Source organism: Oryctolagus cuniculus, chromosome 9 (genome assembly GCF_051225735.1).
Source record: "Oryctolagus cuniculus isolate XC-2025 breed Fujian yellow rabbit chromosome 9, ASM5122573v1, whole genome shotgun sequence".
Taxonomy (NCBI): domain Eukaryota; kingdom Metazoa; phylum Chordata; class Mammalia; order Lagomorpha; family Leporidae; genus Oryctolagus; species Oryctolagus cuniculus.
Window position 1 is genome coordinate 11,525,505 of NC_142875.1, and position 21,497 is coordinate 11,547,001.

Genomic DNA, 21,497 nt, shown 5'->3' on the forward strand with positions numbered 1-21,497 from the left:
TGAATTATAATTGAATTATAATTAAATTATCATTGGATGCATGTACATTTACCATAGTCATACCTTCTTGTTGAACTGACCCCTCACTCATTACATAATGACCTTCTTTTTCTCTTTTAACAGTTTTTGTCTTAAAATATATATTTTATTTTGTCTTAAATATATATTTTATTTTGTCTTAAAATATATATTTTCTGGTATTTGTATATCTGCTCCTGCTTGTATTGGATTCCATTTGCATGGAATAAGTTTTCCATCCTTTCATTTTCAGTCTGTGTGTATCTATTGGTGAACAGTGTTTCCCATAGGCACCATATAGAAAAATATTCTTTTAACCGTTCAGCCAGTCTGTACCTTTTTTTTTTTTTTTTTGATAGGCAGAGTGGACAGTGAGAGAGAGAGACAGAGAGAAAGGTCTTCCTTTGCCGTTGGTTCACCCTCCAATGGCCGCCGCGGCCAGTGCGCTGCGGCCAGCGCACCGCGCTGATCCGATGGCAGGAGCCAGGAGCCAGGTGCTTTTCCTGGTCTCCCATGGGGTGCAGGGCCCAAGCACCTGGGCCATCCTCCACTGCACTCCCTGGCCACAGCAGAGAGCTGGCCTGGAAGAGGGGCAACCGGGACAGAATCCGGCGCCCCAACCGGGACTAGAACCCGGTGTGCCGGCGCCGCTAGGCAGAGGATTAGCCTAGTGAGCCGTGGCGCCAGCTCAGTCTGTACCTTTTCTAAAAAAAATTTTATTTATTTATTTATTTGAGTGGTTGAGTTAGAGAGAGAGGGAGAGACAGAGAGAAAGGTCTTCCATCTACTGGTTCACTCTCCCCAGATGGCCACAGTGACCAGAGCTGAGCTAATCCAAAGCCAGAAGCCAAGAGCTTCTTCTGGATCTCTCACACAGATGTAGCATCCCAAGTACCTGGGCCATCTTCCACTGCTTTCCTAGGCCATAAGCAGAGAACTGGATCAGAAGAGGAGCAGCCAGGACATGAACTGGTGCCCATATGGGATGCTGGCAGCACAGGTGGAGGCCCAGCCTACTATACCACAGTACCAACCCCATTTGGAAAATGGAAAATTTATTCCATTTATATTCAAGGTTATTATTGATAAGTAATGCCTTGGTCTTGTCATTTTTTCATAAATATTTCTATTGTTTGTTCTGAATTTCATTTGTTACTTGACTTGATGGATTTCTGCCTTCACATTCTTTCATGAAGCGGATTGGCATTCTCTATTTCTGGGTGCAGTACATCTTTAGGTATCATTTGTAAGACTGGCCAGGTAGTGACAAATTCTTTCAATTTTTGCTTGTCTTAGAATGTCTTTAGTTCATGTTAATTTGTGAATGAGGATTTCACTGAATAAAGTATTCTGGGTTGGTAGTTTTTCTTTCTTTTGGGACTCAGAGAGTATTTCTCCATTCTCTCCTGGCCAATACGGTTTCTGTTGAGAAATCTGCTGTCACTCTGATGGGAGTTCCTTTAAATGTGACCTGGCATTTCTGTTCTGCAATTTTAGGGTATTCTCCTTGTGTTTTACTTTTGAACATTTGACTGTAATGTGTCTTGCTAAGGCTCTTTTCTGATCATGCCTATTGGGGGTTCTGTGGGCTTCCTGTATTCAGATGTCCATATCTTTCTCCCAATTAGGGCAATTTTCTATTTTTATTTCATTGAATAGGTTTTCTTTTTTTTTTCCCTTGATTTTGCCAATTTGGGAAGTTTTTCTTTTCTTTCTTTTTTTCTTAAAGATTTTATTTCTTTATTTGAGAGGCAGAGTCACAAACAGTGAGAGGGAGAGACAGAGAGAAAGGTCTTCCCTCTGCTGGTTCACTCCCCAAATGGCTGCAACAGCTGGAGCCGGGCCTATCCGGAGCCAGGAGCCAGGTGCTTTCTCCTGGTCTCTCATGTGGGTGCAGGGGGCCAAGCACCTGGGCCATCCTCCACTGCTTTTCCAGGCCACAGCAGAGAGCTGGACTGGAAGAGGAGCAGCAGAGACCAGAACCAGCGCCCAGATGGGACGCCAGCACCACAGTTGGAGGGTTAACCTTCGGCGCCACAGTGCCAGCCCCTGAATAGGTTTCTAAGCCATTGTTTTTTTTTTTTTTTTTTTTCCCGTACCTTTAGGAATCCCTAAGACTGACATAATTGGTCATTTTTAGTATCCTATAGAACCCAGACACCATTTTCAGTCTTTCTTATTTTTTCTTCTATTGTATCTGAATGAGATATTTCAAAATACCTGTCTTCTAGATGAGATATTCTGCCTCACCAAATCTGTTGTTAAGGCTTTCCACTGTGTTTTTTATTTCACTTATCAAATACTGCATTTCCATTATCTCTGGGTTTCTTTTTTTTTTTTTTCCAGTATCTCTATGTGTTTGCTGAGTTTCTCTTCCATGCCATGTGCTTATTTCTTAATTTCATTTAACTGTTTATATCTCTGAGTAAACTTACAAACTTTGTTTTCAATTATTTTTCAGGCATTTTGCCCATTTCTCTGTCTTCACAGTCCAATATTAATGTATTATTGTCCTTGTGGGGAGGCGTGTCACCTTCCTTGTTCATGTTTGTTATGTTTTTGTGTTGATTTTTGCACATCTGGAGTATCTCTTGTTCTCTCTCTCCTGTGGAATAGTAATAATTACTGCTGTAAATGTACCTCTGGGGCTCAGTGGAACACCTAATGCTTACACCTGAGCTCCAGGTTATGCGCTAAGTGAGGAAAATGAGCTCTGCCCAGGTTTGTGGGTGGGGCGAGAGAACAGAATGACACCCCAGATGGGTGTGGAAAATGTCTCTGGTTATGGTCAGTGGGAGAGACGGTGTTAGAGCCACCTGGTGTGCCAGGGTGAACCGGCTGATTCACAACTTAGAGTGAGCTCACCATGCCAGCTCACTTCACCCACCCAGGTGTGTGCACCGTCCAGAGCACCGACTCACTCTGTAGTGTGCCCCCCAACCCCTCTGTGAGATCTGTCCCCTCTGCTGTCTGCCCTGCAAGCTGCACTATCCCTGGCTCCGGTGGCCTCTGACAGCAGCAGGACTGTCCACTGTCCCCTAGTGAGAACAGAGTTCAGCAGCAACTCTGCAGCAAAATGGGTCTGGCGCTTCAGTGTGGGGAAGGGGGTTGGACAATGCGGCCTCCTTTTGTGGAGAAAAGTAGTTGCTCAGATGCCTGTCAGCTCCACAGGCTGGCACTGAGGCCAGTGGGGATGGTGGACTTCTCCCTCAGTCAGAGCTGCCATTGGTGGTGGCCACCACAGCTTTTTCCTGCCTTGTGTTGACAAGATTGCATTTCCCAGTCAGGATCCAGTGGGAGGATGGAGAGGTGCTGCTGGCAGTGTGTCTGTCCTCAGTCCTCACTTCCTTCCAGAGGCTCTGTTTTGCTCTGTCCGTTCTTCACTCAACATTTCTCTCAGTCAGAGTCCTGGGAATGTGGTTCTTCCCTGGTTTTCCTGGTGTCCTTGTGTGACTGAGGTCAGTACAGCTTCTCACTCTTCATTCGTGTTGGAGCTCACTCTCTGAATTCTCATGTTGTCTCTAACAGAGATTGTTGGTCCAGCAGAAGGTGCTGAGACTAAAATAATTGCATTGATAAGATTTGGACAGGATTGGTTTATTCAGATTAGCCTTAATGAATGACCCATGGTTGCTTTGCCAGACTCTGTTCTATAGTCCTCTTTGCTTTGTCCTTTCATTTGAAGTTTTTATCCTTTGACGTCCATAAACTTTAAGTTCTTTCCTAAGTATCAGATGTTCCATAAACTCAACATGTAGAGAAAACGGTGCGGTCAACATTTCTGTGCCCACCGCCTCACTTTTTCAGAATTTCACAGTTGTTCATGTTTGGTTCTGATTCTCATTTGGAAACAAAATTTCATGAATAGAGATGAAGCTCCCTGAGTACCTCCCCTTAACCTCATCCTTCTCCCTAATCAATAGAGAAGCACATCCATCATTCTAAACCACGAATTATAATAGTGTGAAGTGGCATTATGCATCTAGGTCTGCTTGTTCATCCATCATTTTGTTTAGGAATAGTTGTCATATGTAGCATTCATTTATTCTGTATGTAGTGACAATGGATATTTTGGTTGCTTCCTACCTTTTACTGTTGAAGACAATGCTTCAATAAGATACTCATTTGAGTTTTTTTTAAGATTTATTCATTTATTTGAAAGTCAGAGGTACACAGAGAGAGAAGTAGAGGCAGAGAGAGAGGTCTTCCATTTTCTGGTTCACTTTCCAATTGGCTGCAACAGCCAGAGCTCGCCTATCCGAAGCCAGGAGCCAGGAGCTTCTTCCAGATCTCCCACGTGGGTACAGGGGCCCAGGGACTTGGGCCATCTTCTACTGCTCTCCAAGGCCATAGCAGAGAGCCTGATCAGAAGTGGAGCAGCTGGGACTCGAACCAGCACCCATGTGGGATGCTGGCACTGCAACTCATTTGAGTTTTAATACCAGACTTGGGGGAGATTTTCCTACAGCATGTAGGCATAAAACTAGGCCTAACCTTGCTAGATGGTATAATATGATCACATTCAACTTTGCCAGATACTGCGAAGTTGCATTCCACAGTACTTCTATCAGTTCACATTCCCACGACAATATATGAGCAGCTGTACTTCATGCTAAACGCTTTCTGTTCATTCAGGATTTTCAGTTTTCTCTCAATCTGATTTAAGAAAAGAATTGTTACAGTTTTAATAAGCATTGTCTTGAGTAAGGTGGAGATTTAACTTTTTTTATATTCCGTGTGTCCTCTTCTTTGAATATATCTGTTCTATCTGGATCCTAACTTTTTTGCAGTTACCTGATGATGTGCAGTGTAGACATCTTCTTCCACCTGCAGCTTGCCTCGCCACTTTTATTTGTCATTTCTTTCATGTCATTAATAGCATAAGATTTAGTAGTGTTTCATTTCCGTCTTGGTGCTTTTGGGTAGTGTCTACATTACAGTCATTAAATATGTCTTCCTGTATTGAGATCTAAAGGTTGTAGAGTTGTACTCTTCTCCTTTTAGTCTTTAGGATATTTGGCCAAGATTAGATGTCTCATTTTCCCCCCATAGAGGAGCGATCGTCCTCAGATTCATTGAAAAGTTAGTCCTCTCTTTACATATACAGTAACACCTCTGATACAGGTCAGACTAATACATGGGCATGCCTCTCCTGGATGCCTTCATCTGTGTGTCCACACATCTAAGATTTAACTGATAAATGCTCTTATAAGTGCTATCCCTACAGTAAGCTTTCCTGTGTTTTAGGGAAAGCCTACTGACACAGTCTTATTCAGATTTGTTTTTTTTCTTCTTGGCCTTGCTAATATTACTCTACACTATGAAAATTCATGTTTTACTATTGAGATTTAATATATATATCAAGGGGCCCAGCACCGTGGCTCACTTGGTTAATCCTTCGCCTGCAGCGCCAGTATCCCATATTGGCAGCGGGTTCTAGTCCTGGTTGCTCCTCTTCCAGGCCAGCTCTCTGCTGTGGTCCGGGAATGCAGTGGAGGATGGCCCAAGTGCTTGGGCCCTGCACCCCATGGGAGACCAGGAGAAGCGCCTGGCTCCTGGCTTCAGATCAGTGCAGCACTGGCCACGGCGGTCATTTAGGTGGTGAACCAATGGAAGGAAGACCTTTCTCTCTGTGTCTCTTTCTGTCTGTAACCTCTGACTTTCAAATAAATAAATCTTTTTTTTAACTTTTATTTAGTAAATATACATTTCCAAAGTACAGTTCATGGATTACAATGGCTTTTTACCCCCTGCCCATAACTTCCCTCCCACTCGCACCCCTCCCATCTCCCCTCCCTCTCCCATTCCATTCACATCAAGATTCATTTTCAATTATATACAGAAGATCGATTTAGTATACATTAAGTAAAGATTTCATCAGTTTGCACCCACACAGAACATAAAGTGTAAAATACTGTTTGAGTACTAGTTCTAGCATTAATTCACATTGGACAACACATTAAGGACAGATCCCACATGAGGAGTAAGTACACAGTGACTCCTGTTATTGACGTAACAATTTGACACTCTTGTTTATGGCGTCAGTAATCTCTCTAGGCTCTAGTCATGAGTTGCCAAGGCTATGGAAGCCTTTTGAGTTCACCGACTTCAGTCTTATTCAGACAAGGTTGTAGTCAAAGTGGAAGTTCTCTCCTCCCTTCAGAGAAAGGTGCCTCCTTCTTTGATGACCTGTTCTTTCCACTGGGATCTCACATCTCACTCTCAGAGATCTTTCATTTAGGTGTTTTGGTTTTTTTTTTTTTTTTTTTTTTTTTTTTTTTTGCCAGGGTGTCTTGGCTGTCCATACCTAAAATACTCTCATGGGCTCTTCAGCCAGATCTGAATGCCTTAAGGGCTGATTCTGAGGCCGGAGTGCTGTTTAGGACATCTGCCATTCTATGAGTCTGCTGTGTATCCCAGTTCCCATGTTGGATGGTTCTCTCCCTTTTTTATTCTATCAGTTATTATTAGCAGACACTAGTCTTGTTTGTGTGATCCCTTTGACTCTTAGACCTATCAGTGTGATCAACTGTGAACTGAAATTGATCACTTGGACTAGTGAGATGGCATTGGTACATGCAACCTTGATGGGATTGCATTGGAATCCCCTGGCACATTTCTAACTCCATCATTTGGGGCAAGTCCGATTGAACATGTCCCAAATTGTACATCTCCTCCCTCTCTTATTCCCACTCTTTTAATTAACAGGGATCACTTTTCAGTTAAATTTAAACACCTAAGAATAATTGTGTGTTAATTACAGAGTTCATACATCAAGGACATATCTATTTTTGGGTCTTTTTAAAAAATAGCTTATTTAAAAAAATTTTTTTGATTCATGTGTGTAATACTTGTATATTTGTATGGGGTCCAGTGCAGTATTTCATACTTACATGTAGTATAAACCGGTCAACTCACACTCCCTGACTTGGCATTTCCTTATGTCCTTGTGTTTGGAGCCTGCCAGCTCTCCTCCCGTTCTTTACACAGTCCGTTAGCACGTTGTTGTGACGTGTGTCACTGCTCTGTGCTGTGGAACTCTACAATCTACTGCTTCTAGTTCTGGTCCCCGTGATCCAGCCTCCCTGCATCTGCCTTCTCCTCACCCTTTCCAGCCTATAGCAATCACTTTTCTAAGTTCAAATCAACATTTTGTTTTGTTTAACTTCCACATATGAAAGGGAACATGGTATTTCTCTTCATGTATTTGGCTTATTTGACTGAACAACCTCCTGTCCCATCCATGTTTCTGCTAGTGTTAGGATTCCATTCTTTGCTATGCCTGAATAACGCCGCATTACATATACGTACCATATTTTCTATATCCCTTCATCCACTGATGGACACCTAGGTTGCTTCCATACCTTGGCTATTGTAAATAGTGCTGCAATGAGTGTGACAGTGCAGAAACCTTTCATATGATGATTTCACTTCCTTTTTGTATTTACCTAGAAATGGGTTGACTGGGGTACATGGTAGATGTATTTTTTAGTGTTTTGGAGAGCCTTCATGCTATTCTCTAAAATGGTTTTATTAATTTGTATTCCCACCAACAGTTTACAAGGGTTCCTTTTTCTCCATATCCTCACTGGCATTTTTTTTTTTGTCTTTTTGATAATAACCATACCAACTTGGATAAGATGATACTTCATGGTGGTTTTGATTTGCATTTCCCTAGTGGCTGGTAATACTGAGCATTTTTTGATGTATTTGTTGATCTCTTCTATTTCTTTTGGGAACTATCTACTTACATGTTTTACCTATTTCATAACTGGATGGATTGTTCATTTCATTTTATTTGCTGCTGAGGTATTTCAGTTCCTTGCATGTTTCAGAGAACGAATCCTTTGTCAGATGAATAGTTTGCAAATATTTTCTTCATTCTTTTACTATTATTATTGCATTTTATTATTTTCAATAATGATTTTCTACAAATAATTATACATCTTTTGTTATATGTATGCCTAGATATCCTACAATTTATAAGTGAAATCTTTTTGAATTTTTATTGATTATTTGTTATGTAGGAATGTCATTGACTCTTGTATTTTATCTCATACCCAACAACTTTATTGCAATTTCTTGTTTGTTCTAATCTGTGTATAGTTTCGCTTGGAATTTTTATGTAGACAATCAAATGCCCTAAAATTAAGGAGATTCTTTCTCTCCTTTTCTAACTCTTATATTTCTAATATTTTTCTTTCATTATCCTGGCTTGGGTCTCTATTAAAATATTGAATTGAAGCAGTGATAGTGGACATCCTTGGCTTGCTTTTATCTTTTGAAATGAATGCCTATTATCTCATCAATAATGTTGTTTATAGGCTTTCATAGATGCATTTATCATCTTAATAGACTTTTATTCCTAGGTTGGTAAGAGCTTTTCTCCAAGAGAAAAGTTATTTATCGAAAACTCGACTACATATATTGAACTGTCTGCAGATTTTCTTCTTTAATTTCTTTAAGCCATATATTTTCTGATACCAAACTATTTTAGATTCCCAGACACTTGAATTTGTGACATTGTTTTTAACAAACAAATCCGATTTTCAGAGAGGTTTGCCTTGTTTCCAGCTCTGTGCTGTCTCTTTGCTTTCCTGCTTTTCCTAAGATTGTGATGTGTTCAAAGCAGAGGGCTTCATAGAGCATGGACTTGTTTTGCCATCTTGTAGGAAGTTATCTTCTTTAGAAAAGTAATTTCTGTGGTCCTCAGAAGATATTTGGGTTTATGATATATTTTTTATCTTCTTTTTTATTCAAGTAAAGAGAACAGAGTTCATGTATTTCAAAGGTGAAGTTCTAAGAAGATAATCATACTTCCCTACTCCTCTTCCCTCCCTTCTTTTCATCAATTTTTGCAAAGACATAACTTTAATCTACTGTAATCACAGGCTTAATTCACCACTAAGCATAATATTCACCAAGTAAAAAGTAGGAAGACCACCGTTCCACAGGAATATAAAAAGGGCTAAAACTACAATCCTATATGATATTCCTTAAAGAGAAGTTATGTAAAAGAGCCATTTATTTTAGTTCTAACAAAATTTCTCATAATTATTTCTTAAGGATGTGGGCAACATTTTTCTAGCTAAAAGGTATTACAGCAATGAAGTCTGAACTATTAACTCATCCATCTCAAATTCTGCTTTTTAACTCTGAAATTCTGATGATACACTTTAGGCAAGGGGTAGGGAGTGTGCAGACAGCTTCAGGTAAGCATTTATGGTGTTATTGAACCTGAATTTCATTTAGGAGAATGAGGTTAGTCAAACTGAGTTTCTTGAGATTTGTGTCTTCTGATCTTCTTTTGTGATAAATATGCCTTCATTTTCTCATGAACATCCATTATGTTTCTTTGAAATCATGAAATAGAGACTGCAACACCAATCTTGTAGAAGAGATTTCCGATACCTTTCTACATATGGGAGGTATCTCTGACATTTTATCTTCACAGACCTGCATGGCACAATCAGCTCGTTTATAATTTGTCACCTATAAATGTTCATACATTATTCATTGCATTAAAAGGGCAGAGCAATTTCCATTGTTCCTCTTGTATTGAGCATGTCATTTTCCTTTCAGTTGTTTTTCTCCTTAGCTTCAGAAATTTGGCAATCATCTTGTTGTTTTACCTGCTGCCCTTACAAATCCAATTACAAGTTCTTCTGGAAAACATGCAGCTAGAACCAATTTCTAGAACTTTTCACAATTTATGTGCTGCCCTGAAAACAAATATACTGCTACTTCCTTGAACAATAACTATTTTTAATTTTAAATCTACATTTCATTAGTGACAATTTTCTTAAGGACAGGAATATAAGCAATAGAATTTAATGTTCAAAAATTCACAGTACCTGTGTTCCTGAGAGTATTAGTTAAACACTGCTACGTTGATTTCAAACCTGGTAAGCCTATTGGCAGGCATTATATATATATATATATATATATATATATATATATATATATATATATATATTTGAGAGGCAGATGGAGAGAGACAGCACTCTCCCACCTGCTGGTTTACTCCCCAAATGTCCACAATGGCCAGGGCTGGTTGAGGCTAAAGTCAATGGCTGGAAAAACAGTCAAGGTCTCACCAATTGGTGGCAGGAACCCAGTGACTTGAGCAATCACCGCTGCCTCCGAGGGTCTTCACTGCCCGGAAGCTAGAGTCAGGACCCAGAGCTGGGGATAAAACCCAGATGCTGCAATACAGGACACAGGCATTTGACCACTACGCTCACCTCCTGTTCCTCGGCAGGCATTGTCAACAGAGTGAAGACACCCTCAAAGGGTGAAACTTGTTCTTGGTTGGAAAGGGAGGCCTTCTCTTATTATGTATAAAGTAGAGATCCATATTCAGAGTACATAAGAGGACTTCAGAAACTTGATGAAAGATAGAAATAAAAGATAAGCATATTTTGATGGAAAAAGATTTCTGAAATCCATGCAGTTTTTCCATACTACCCATTTCCTATGAACTTCATGAAAATTCTTTATGTAAACAGATATATGTGGGGGGTATGAAAATTCCAGATGAGGTGTTAATTAGAAATAAATTCTCTAAAAGATTCCTTGGAAGGGATATATGATTTAAACATGTGTTGGGAACCCTCTCTCAGGGAATGAGAGGAAGGAAATATTCTTTTTTTTCTATGTATTGGTGTCAAGTTTTTTTTTCAAGTAATGAAACAAAAATATTTGTGAAAATTTATTACACTCTTAGAAATCATAACTCGTAAAAGATAAGGTTTGACTGTATGTGCTCACAAATGGTGGGATAGTTTGCAAGGCTACCGTCTTAGTCTCTTTTCTGTTGCTAATAACAGTGTCATGACCAGGTCTGGTAGAGAAAGAAAAGAGGTTTATTTGGGCTCATCATTGTGGCCCAAGACAGCAGCCTATATCAGATGATGACCTTCTTGTTGGCAGAGCCTGGCAATGAATGGCCCAGATTATCACATGGCATGCAAGATGCATAGTCAATGTGGCTTTTGTAGCAGACTCACTCTTGGTGAAAATCCATCAACCACTAATCCATCAGTCACATGACTGGATTGACCCATTCATGAGGGCAGAGCCCTACCACCCCCCTATAAAGTCCCTCCTTGTCCCACCTCTTGCTACCACATAATGGGGATTAAATCTCAATGTGAGGTTTAGAGGAAACAAGCTGTAGTTGAACCATCATGGAAATAAAACAGAGGAAGGGTCCCAGTGAGACCATCTTGGTGCAGAGCTGCAAGTTGAGGGCATCAAGGCCTTGGAAAGCTGCCAGTGTAGGAGTGACGAGTGCACAGCCGCCCTGCCACAGGCTACCTGTTGACTGCCTGGTGCTTGCAGGAAACCCCAAGATGATGCACCTGCTCAGGTGATTTTGTGGGTGTCTTCCCAAGAAACTAGCTTTTGCAGACTGCCCAGTTGGCTTCCTCCTCCTAGGTGGCCAACAGCACGACCCTCACAATTACCTCCCTGTCCAGTTACTGTCAAGGTGAGTTCCGAGCAGGGGTTCCTATAGCTGGCCTCTTTGTTGCTTCCATTCAGGTTTGTCTACATTGACGTACTCTCTGAAGTCTTATACCAAACCCCCACGAACTACACTGAAATATTACAATTCTGTCCTTCTAAATCCTGACGTGGTTCTTCTCTCTAACAGGATAACCCATAGTTTCAAGTTTGACATATCTGTATTTATACTGTTTTTCCATAAAACCATATTATTATTTGGAGTACAATATTGTTTTTCAGAGAGCAAGAATGTGACATTGTGAGAATTAACCAACGTGTTGAAAGCAAGATGTTTGATCCCTGGAGAATCTGATTTCAGATATTCTGATAGGAAAATCAGTGCGAATAAAGCTGTTTAAATATAATCACATAATAGTGTCCTAAGTCTTTTTAGTGCCTTGTAGTATCTTTAAAGAGAATATCATCTTTCTACTGAGTAAATGATAATGCAAATGGACCTACTTGCATATTTTACTGTGAATTGTGATCATTTAAATAAATCATTGCATCTGTCTTTTTGGTAACAAACACATTTAGTAAAGTGATCAATTGTTTATATATAACTAGATCACAATCTATTAGGATCCATTTCAAGCATTTTTTGGTAGTGTGCCGCTTTTTTTTTTTTTTAAGTCATTTTGAAATCAATGAGCACTCTTTCCTTGGGATGGAAAGTCTTGGTGTGAAAGTCCAGGTTGGTGCTGGAGGTGTCTGTCACTACTTCCTCTGCTGGTCCAGCAGCCAGATGGAACAAGGGGGTAGGACCTTCCTGATGCACCTGAGACTCCCCACCATCTCCAGGTGAGAACACAGTCACACAACTCCCCTGTATTATTGCAGGGCCAGCACTGAGAAGCCAGTGCTGGAGAGCGATGGCTGCTTGCTACCTTGCAGCTTCTGGAGCGAGAAGCAGAGGAGCTGCACCTGTCTGCCCAGGGCTTGTGGTCCAGGAAGAGACTACAGAACCCCCTGGGATCCACGGACCAGGAAGAGCACCTCTTCAGAGGCTACATTACTCCAGGATGGGGAAGGGGGACGGAAGGACTCCCCCTGCCCCTGGGAAATGCTGTCACCAAAACACCTCCACCTGATGTCCAGCCAAGGGGCTGTGGTTTGTAGGTCTGTCAGTGCCAAAAACCATGATGCCTTCTGCAGTCCTGCATTTGCCTCTAAGCAGGATCACATAAGACAAAAAAGTTATGTCAAAAACATATGCCATGGTGAAGCAGAGAAAAATATCCTCCCACAAAGGGACCCAGAAGTGAAGGTAAAACTCAGAAATCCAAGATGGCAACGAGTATAGGAGTTCTCCCATCGAGTAGAATCAATGAAAGACAGAGTGTGTAAGGTTTCCATGTCTCAAGGAGTGGCCTTCCGGGTACAAAACTTTGGGAGACTTTGCCTAAAATTTTCCAAAAGATGAGTTTAAAAAAGGCACACTCACAGAGTGCAGTTGTTAATATTGGAGATCAAGTTGTGAGGATGGATAGCGATCAGGAAGGAACAGTAAAATAAGCCGGCCAAGTGTGTGTGGAGACAGGCCCTGAAGAAAAAAGGAGCACATAGGAGAAAAATAATAATAAATGAGAGAAGAAAAAAAAAAGGTCCCGAGAGGAAGAAAAGCGTAAATCTGCAGAGTGAAAGGGCTCGGGAGTCTCAGCGACATTAAACTAAGAAGAGATGCTTTCCTAAGTGTGTCCTGGTGACCTCGCCTGATAGCAGACATAAAGAAAAAACTCCTTTAGGTTGGAACAGGCTTCAGTAACCTGCGGAAGCCAGCGAAATACACTGAACAGTGAGCCTTCACTTAAACACCTTGAAAGGAAAGAACTGCAGCTGAGCATCACATACAGCCCAAACCTGCTCTGCTGGTGCCAAAATGCATCTTCAGTGTGAAGGGATTCACAGTCTACAACGCTTGCTGTTTATTTGAGGAAAGCACTCTAAAGGATGCTAATCATAAGAGAAGTAAATCACAGTCTACATATTATATCCAAGAAGATGAAAGGAAGGGAAAATCGATGGGCATTGAACCCCAGCAGCAAGATCCTTGGGGAAAGGAGATAATTGCATTTCCAGAAAGTAGAAATAAATTTGTAAATTCTCTGTGCAAACGCAGACAGGAGTGGAGACTGGGATGACGAATGTGTCACAGGAAGTGTACTTTTGGCAGAGGTGTGAAAGAGGCCTGAATATAAATTATATATGAGAAAATTTTTATTAAAGAATATAGATAATAGTCTAAGTAAATAGAAAACCATGGTGTTGTTCCTAGATATTAAGAATGGATAGTAATCCTATTGAAGTCCTCTTTTATAGCAAAAAGGTAACAAAAAAGAAAAAAATCATAATGTTGAAGGAAGACGTATATGACCATGTAAAAGTTATATTTGTGGAGCTAACAACATGGAAATTAAAAACCAAACTATTGACTAGGGAAGAAGTAGTTGCAGTACATGTAGCAGACAAAAAATTGTCTCAATATCAACAACTCCAAAAACTGGTAACAAAAAATAGCACCATAGGATATTGACAAATTCATGAACAGCAAATTTTAATTATTTTAAAAAGAAATGAAGCCTGCACAACCAATACAAGAACAGATGAGGAGTAATTAGCAACTTTGAGTACACTGGTGCTGCCCTACATCTGGGACAAGAGAAGGCGGCAAATGTTTTACTACAATATTTTGAAGATGATCTCTCAATATTTTTCTGAAAATTAAAGTACACTGACCTCTCCTTGCCCCAGCAATGCCAAGTTGGGACATCCATTTGTAGATCTAAGAGCCTCGGTGAAGTCTGACATGCAGAGGGGTGGTTAGTGCAGCCTTGTTTTTGGAGTAGAAGAGACTGAGCCATCTTCCTGGCGATTCCTTCGAGTACAACCTGGTGATGGACTCCTAGTGTTAAATAAATGCTGAGCTCTATAGGGAAATCGTGCAGCTGATAAAGAGTAGGTAGAACCTACATCCTTTATTGGGAGGCACGTGCCTATTTCTCAGCAAGTGAGCGAAGCGAGCAGCAGAGTGTTAGATAAAGAGCAAGCCCTCTCTCGTGTGACCACGTGTGTACGGGAGAGCAGAGAGATTGCCAGGGGAAGGATGGACAAAGACCTTAACATACAACGCATGAGACAGGTGGGCAAGCAGCCAATTAGCATCCTCGTTTCCACTCAAGGTTATTTCGGGGTCATCATATATTACTTTCTCACATTTTTTAACAAAGGGAAATGGCAATCAAAGATAAAAAGCCACTAGAATCTACAGAGATTGTAGCTTTGAGAAGTTATGCTAATTTCCTTCTCATATCTAAATAAACCTTCTGTATAGGTTGTAATGTTCCTTTCCATAAAGTGCTGTGACTTGGCCTGGGAAAGCAGTGGAAGATGGCCCATGTGCTTGGCCCCTGCACCCACATGGGAGACCCAGAAGAAGCACCTGGCCCCTGGCTTCAGATCGGTGCAGCTCCAGCCATTGTGGCCATTTGGGGAGTGAACCAGAGGAAAGAAGACCTCTCTCTCTCTCTGTCTCTCCCTCTTTCTGTAACTCTACCTCTCAAATAAGTGAATAAAATCTTAAAAAAAAAGTTCTGTTACTAACTCTGTTCTTTTCCACATCTGCCCAATGTGAGCGCAAGAAAATGCCTTCTGATACTCAGTACTGGCCTAGAGAGAGAGAAGTGAGCTCTCTCCTTTTTTCCTGCCTTTCTAAAACTTGTGTGATGTCTTCTCAGAAGGATATATTATGACTAATCCCAACACTCGCCCTTCTGCCCTTTAACTGCAAGTTAATCTTATATTGCAGATTTTAATTCCAGTTACAACCTCCTTTATAAAATGAGAATTCTTGCCTGCAGGACCAATAAAGGAAAATACCATGCTGCCTTTATAGGTGTGCTGTGTAAGATTGCTGTTTTCTAACAGTAAATTCATAGAATTTATGTTGGCTATTACAAGGTTGAATCAACTGATACTGTAGCTATTAAGTTTTAATATTAAGATTACATATACTTACGTATGCAGACACACACATGCAAATTGCTAGGTATAGAATCCTAATATCTCCACTTGTCATGTGGCCCAAAGCATGAGGGATACATATTTCAATGTTGTTTTGGTTTCAATTTTTTTATAATATACCATATACATTATATAAATTTAATATTTAGAAAAATGTAGTTTATACTAAAAAAGCAGTCTTTCTAGAAATGCAACAATTTCATATATGGCAATTGCCTATAAATGATAATAAATAGTAGATAATAACAAAACAGTGCCACTCACAATCATTCAAAATGCCACTGCAGACATTCAAAATGTTAACTATTTTTCTATTTAAATAGCATTGGTCTACCAAATTCTTGTTGAAGTGTTTCTAATCCATCTTTAAGTAAAATGTCATTCTTGATTGTATAGGGCTCTTCAGTTCTTACGACAGTAAATAAAATTTATGCACTGACAAATACCTGAAATAATTTGAAGCAACTTGTGGTTTGGATTCCAATGTCAATGTCTCTGTTCCTTCAGGTGGCTTTTACGGTGCTCTTTGATTTGGAAGCACTTCTGAAGATATGGTGTTTGGGATTTACTGGATATATTAGCTCATCTCTCCACAAATTCGAGCTGCTCCTTGTGATTGGAACTACTCTTCATGTGTATCCAGATCTCTATCATTCTCAATTCACGTATTTCCAGGTAACACAAAATAATGTCTATTTATCTTCAAAATTATTTTCTTCCCAGGGTAAATATTAGTCACATTCTGTGACTTTATATAGTGATTATATAAAGTAACTGCCTAGGAAGTACAACTCTAAGAGAGGCCCAGTGACCACTTAAACTTCAGGAATAGTGTAGTTATAAATCATAACAACTGTGTTTAGAGCTCCTGAAAATTCAAGTAATGAGTCCATCTATTTTACATACTAATCCTAAATTAGCAGTACACAGATGCACATATGTATATACCTGTGAGATTATGTATCTGAAGTACATATCAAATCTTAAACTCTGAAAGATGTTGGCACAAACTCTGAAGAAGAGGAAATATGGATTTAATTTCAAGTGTATATCTCCCTCACTAAAGCATGCTCAACAATGATTTACAGTGGAAATAATAAGGATTTATAAAATTTACCATTACATATTTTAGTTGGGCAAATGGTATTTATAAATGCCTATTATTTTCTGTGTGAGGATTAAATGATACTTATAAATATAATAATTGTATATCTATTTTTTCCAATGTGATATATTGAATGACATTGTTTTCTAGTTATTCAGTAATAGTATTTATTGGTTATATAATTTTTAATTGTTGGATAGTTGCAAGGGATTCATTGCTTTTTTAAAATACTTATCATAGATCCTAATCAAAAGCATCCCAAATATAGTCACTTTTCTGACTCCATTTTGGCCATTTATATAAATTAACATACAGACACCCAAATGTGCATTGTTTTCTTCAGAGATATCTTGAATATTTGGGAAACAACATGGTAGTAGAATTTCAATGAAGTCGTTTAGAGAAACAGGACTCAACTCTTTGGAAGAGAGAACATGCATTTTGACTTCACTGGTTTCATGTGTTGGTACCAAAGCTGTCTTCCTCAGAATAGTGTAACTCTGGCTGCTAGATCAGGGCTCAGCTCAGTTCTTCTGCTGCCTAGGGAAAGGACGTGAAAATGTAATTCACCAACCATGAAAGGTAGATAAGATACCCCCTCCCCTACCCAGATGGAAGCCCCGCCTCCAGTTGAGCTTCACAGTCACGCATTGAAGCTGCTGGGGGTTATAGATGGTTCACACTTTCCCTTCCCTGGACAGTTTTGGGCGTAAACTCCTCACTCTTTGTTGGTTTCCATGCTGAGGCATCATTATCTTATGTGAGATGACTGGGGTGGGAGAGACATGCGTTTGGAAGTCTTGCTGCAAACCTGCCTTCCTAGTGTGTGTGTCGAGATCTGCTCTCGCATAAGCTGTCTGGCTTCCCGAAATCAGCATGGTCATTTAGTACCCCGCGAAGGGCATCATTCTGCATAATCAAGGAGAACATAGCTGGTGAACAGAGCAGAAAATATCCGGATTACAAACCTGTTCATCCCAATTAAGAAAAATATCACTGCGTATTCCACCAAGCGTGCAACATAAAACATGTTGAGGGCCTCAAAATCACTGTATCCTTTGACAGGTGAGTTTTCAGTGAAAAGTTATTGGGTCAAAATTTTCTGTACAAAGGTACCCATTTTAGACTTGTGTATGAGAGTAAAAGTGGGTTAAATTAGTTTAAATTAGCTTAGTATGTCACAATGTAAAGTTGACCCTAAAATGAATATGATAAATTTATAATAACTTAGAAATGTTATTGTTTTATTTAAATGTAAAACATTTTAAAATTATATGTAACCACTTGTCATTACATATACGTATATATGCATGTATATAACATATCTATAAATGAAAATGACTGGAAAGAAATAAACCAACATAAATTGTTCATCATCTTTAGTTTACTTATCTAAAACTAGCTGAAAATTTGTTCAAACCATTCTATATACATAGATAGATTCTATGTATTTGATTCTAGAAAATAATTCATAACATTTTATGGTTGGGTGATTTTCATCTGTTTCTTTTTTTAAAAAAGATTTATTTATTTATTTGAAAATCAGAGCTACAGAGAGAGAGGAGAGACAGAGAGAGGTCTTCCATCATCTGGTTCACCTCCCAATTGACTGCAATGGCCAGAGCTGCGCCAATCCAAAGGCAGGAGCCAGGAGCTTCTTCTAGGTCTCCCACGTGGGTAGAGGGGCTCAAGGGCTTGGGCTGTCTTCTACTTTCCCAGGCCATAGCAGAGAGCTGGATCAGAATGGAGCAGCTGGGACTCGAACCGGTGCCCATATGGGACGCCAGCACTGCAGGTGGCGGCTTTACCTGCTACGCCACAGCGCCAGCCCCTCATCTGTATCTTGCCATCAGTGGCTATGTTTATATTTTTCTAATGAAATAAATAGAAGTTATTTTGTGGTTAAAAAAAAGGCAATCTCTGGAGAAGGTTAGGCATCAGAAATTTTGTTCAGTCTCACATTTGGAGAACGCGGTCTGGGACAGACTGACCCTTTATGAGTCTACTTTACTCTCTCTTTGCCTTGTTGACCTTCGCATTTCTCATTTCAATTTCTTCCTTGTCTGGCCTCAGGTCTTTCCTAACTCAGTTTCACGTTTTTTTACATTTAAATGAAGTAAACCATTTAGTGCAGAATGTCTTCCTTTAAAATATCAATTAGCTCTGTGACAAGTTATTGATAGTTTTTATTTCATTTATTGAAATGATATTCACTGAGCATATACTGTATGCCAAGCACCACTGCAACTACTGACGACGGAGCAAAGGACAAGACAGAGGAGGGCCCCACCTCTGTAAACTCCAGTTCTAGAGGGCAAACCATTCACCAGCAGGTGCACAAAGGAATGTAGAAGGCAAGTCCTGGGAGTGCCTAATGGAAGAAGCAAGCTGATAAAAAGGATGGAAAATGTGGGATTGGGCTGCTGCTTTAGATAAGTATGCTCATGGAAGCCCTCTTTACAAAGCAGAGCAAAATTCAGGCAGAGACTGAGTGAAGTCGGGGGGCATGCCTTGAGTTGTACTATTGAGAACATTCCAGAAAGAGAGAGAACAACACATTACACACATCCCCGGGTAGGAGCAGGATTGATATGAACCAGAAAGGGCACCAAGGCCAGTGTGGACAGGGGGCACACAATGGACAGGGGGCACACAGGCTTATGAGAAATAGGAAAGTCTTGCAGAATTCTGGGTTCTTCCCTAGGATGATCGTGACGATGTTGGCCAGTGTTTCTTGTGCATCTACTATTTGCCTGGCACAGCGCTGTGTTCATTAAATGCCATACATGTAAATTGAGATCACAAGACCTGATGAGTTGCCCATGACCACATACCTAATAAATGGTGGGGCTGAAACGTATTCCCAAGATGTTTAGATGCAGAGTTCATATTCTTTACCCTACAATTTCTACAGCATCTCACCATGAATCAACAGCGTGATCTTTAAGAGACCAGGAAGATGTGGTTTGGGAAGAAAGTACAACAGGCTTATGTTTGAGATTATGGTTGACCTTATTGTTGTATTTACGGGATTACTAAATTAAAATCAAAACCTGGCTGCTTCGTAGAGTAGTCCGAGTGAAAAACATACTTATCCCTGACTAAGTGAAAAGATACACTTAGAGTCACTGAAATACATTTTTTTTCCTTTTCAAGGATGCAAGTTTAACCCTATGAAAATGCTGCTCAAATCCCCAGTGTGATAGCTGTATGAAGTTCTGTTTCTTCAAGTTAATGAAATCTTAATGTATCAGAATTTCTCAAATGTGCAGAGGCCATTTTTACTAGAATCCAGGTTGGGACTCAAAATTACCTAGGCAGTCCTTGAAATACCATTTTAGTACAAGTGAAGAAAGTGCATAATACTGAAATCTGGGCTATGAACCAGTTAAATTGTTCCTATAAACTTGTCTGGAATCAGTTTATTCACAGTTAGATACCAAATCACTTAGATCTTAAAATGGAAGAATCGGATAAAAACGTGAAATCTTTCTAGGTTATTTTCTTGGAGATTAATATGATGTTAACTAATTTTGTCTTGTCCCATGTTTTGAACACCCATAAAAACTCAAAGTTGAGCAAATATATGCCATTTTTGGTAACCTTGAAATAAATATTATGTCATTGAAATAGTCACAAAATTTGGAAGTTTGAGACTTAGTGGGGTAAATATTTTAATAGTTCTCATGATAAAGCTGCTTTCTTCTTATTTGGGAAGATGAGCTGAGTGTAGCCTGTCCTGATTTGGAAATATGTGGAAAGAATTATGGCAGAAGGAAACTGGTCTCTTAACCAGGCAATATGATGATTCATTTAACCAACATGATTTCTCCCATAAAGTTTCTTCTTTAAGTATCAGGTTAAGGTTCTTATTAGAAAATATGCATTTCCATACTTCTTCATTTGTGCCATTAGTTGACTTGATAAATGGCTACCAACCCAACCATCAGTGCCCTGCAAACAATAGTAACAGTGCAGTTCACCCCCGGCCCTAATAATATTTAATCATAGTGTAGGAGAAGCTGTGGCCTCATCAAGGCAAAACCCAGATCATAGAACGGTTTCTGGTTTCCCAGGGGTTCCACTTAGATCTTCACTCACCTTTGCTTTGTGCCGGCTTCTTTCTCAAGCTGCCCTTCTCCATGATGCTCCTAGAAGCCTAAGCTTACGTGATGAGTCCAGCAGTACCTACCAGGAATGAAACCCAACAGACCTCTTGGTCGTGTCCAGCGTAAGACCTGAGGGTGACTCGGGTCCCTCTGAGTGCACTGGCTGGCCCTGGGTCGTGGGGTCTGGGGAGTCCCTCCAGGACCGCATGGACTAAGTGGAGGGGGAGTGATTTGCCAGAGAAAAATCTGGAAGAGTAGGAAACTAGGGACTTTTGAAAAGCAAAAGCAAACATGCAATTTTATATACGTAAAACTGAAAATCTAGTTTCTTAAACACATTTCCTGTTCCTTGCTGTATTCCAAGTATAATACTCATCTGTCACAGACAGCTTAACCTCTTCTTGATATGGAATCATCTCAGCCTACCATCCTACATACCATGTTTAATTTATGGAAGGACACAATTTCCTGTTTTAATACCTCCAGATTTGAAGCTTACCTTATAAGCAGTAATGTGTTACACTTTGATTGGCAGTGTTTATATTTCTTAGAAACACTTAAAAAGAAACTGATGACCTCCTGGGTAAACCTCTTTTAAAATGGTATTTTTCCATCCTACCTTCTCTGGCTTTTACTTAAACACAAGGTAAACTTTTTAATCATTTAGATATGCCCTTAAGAGTGTGCCTTTGTATTCTGGTCCCTTTTTAGTAATAACCATTGAGTAATCTATGTCC

At 39.9% G+C, this 21,497-nt stretch overlaps 1 protein-coding gene across 2 annotated transcripts in view; it reads left to right on the plus strand.

Annotated features, from left to right (window-relative positions):
- NALCN (sodium leak channel, non-selective) overlaps positions 1-21,497 on the plus strand; it is a 368,383-nt gene that overhangs the window by 179,568 nt on the left and 167,318 nt on the right. For both annotated transcript variants that reach the window (XM_089303460.1, XM_051849987.3), the window contains exon 12: positions 16,054-16,221. In XM_089303460.1, the coding sequence (XP_089159586.1) occupies positions 16,054-16,221 (168 nt within the window). The remainder of the gene's footprint in view (positions 1-16,053; positions 16,222-21,497) is intronic.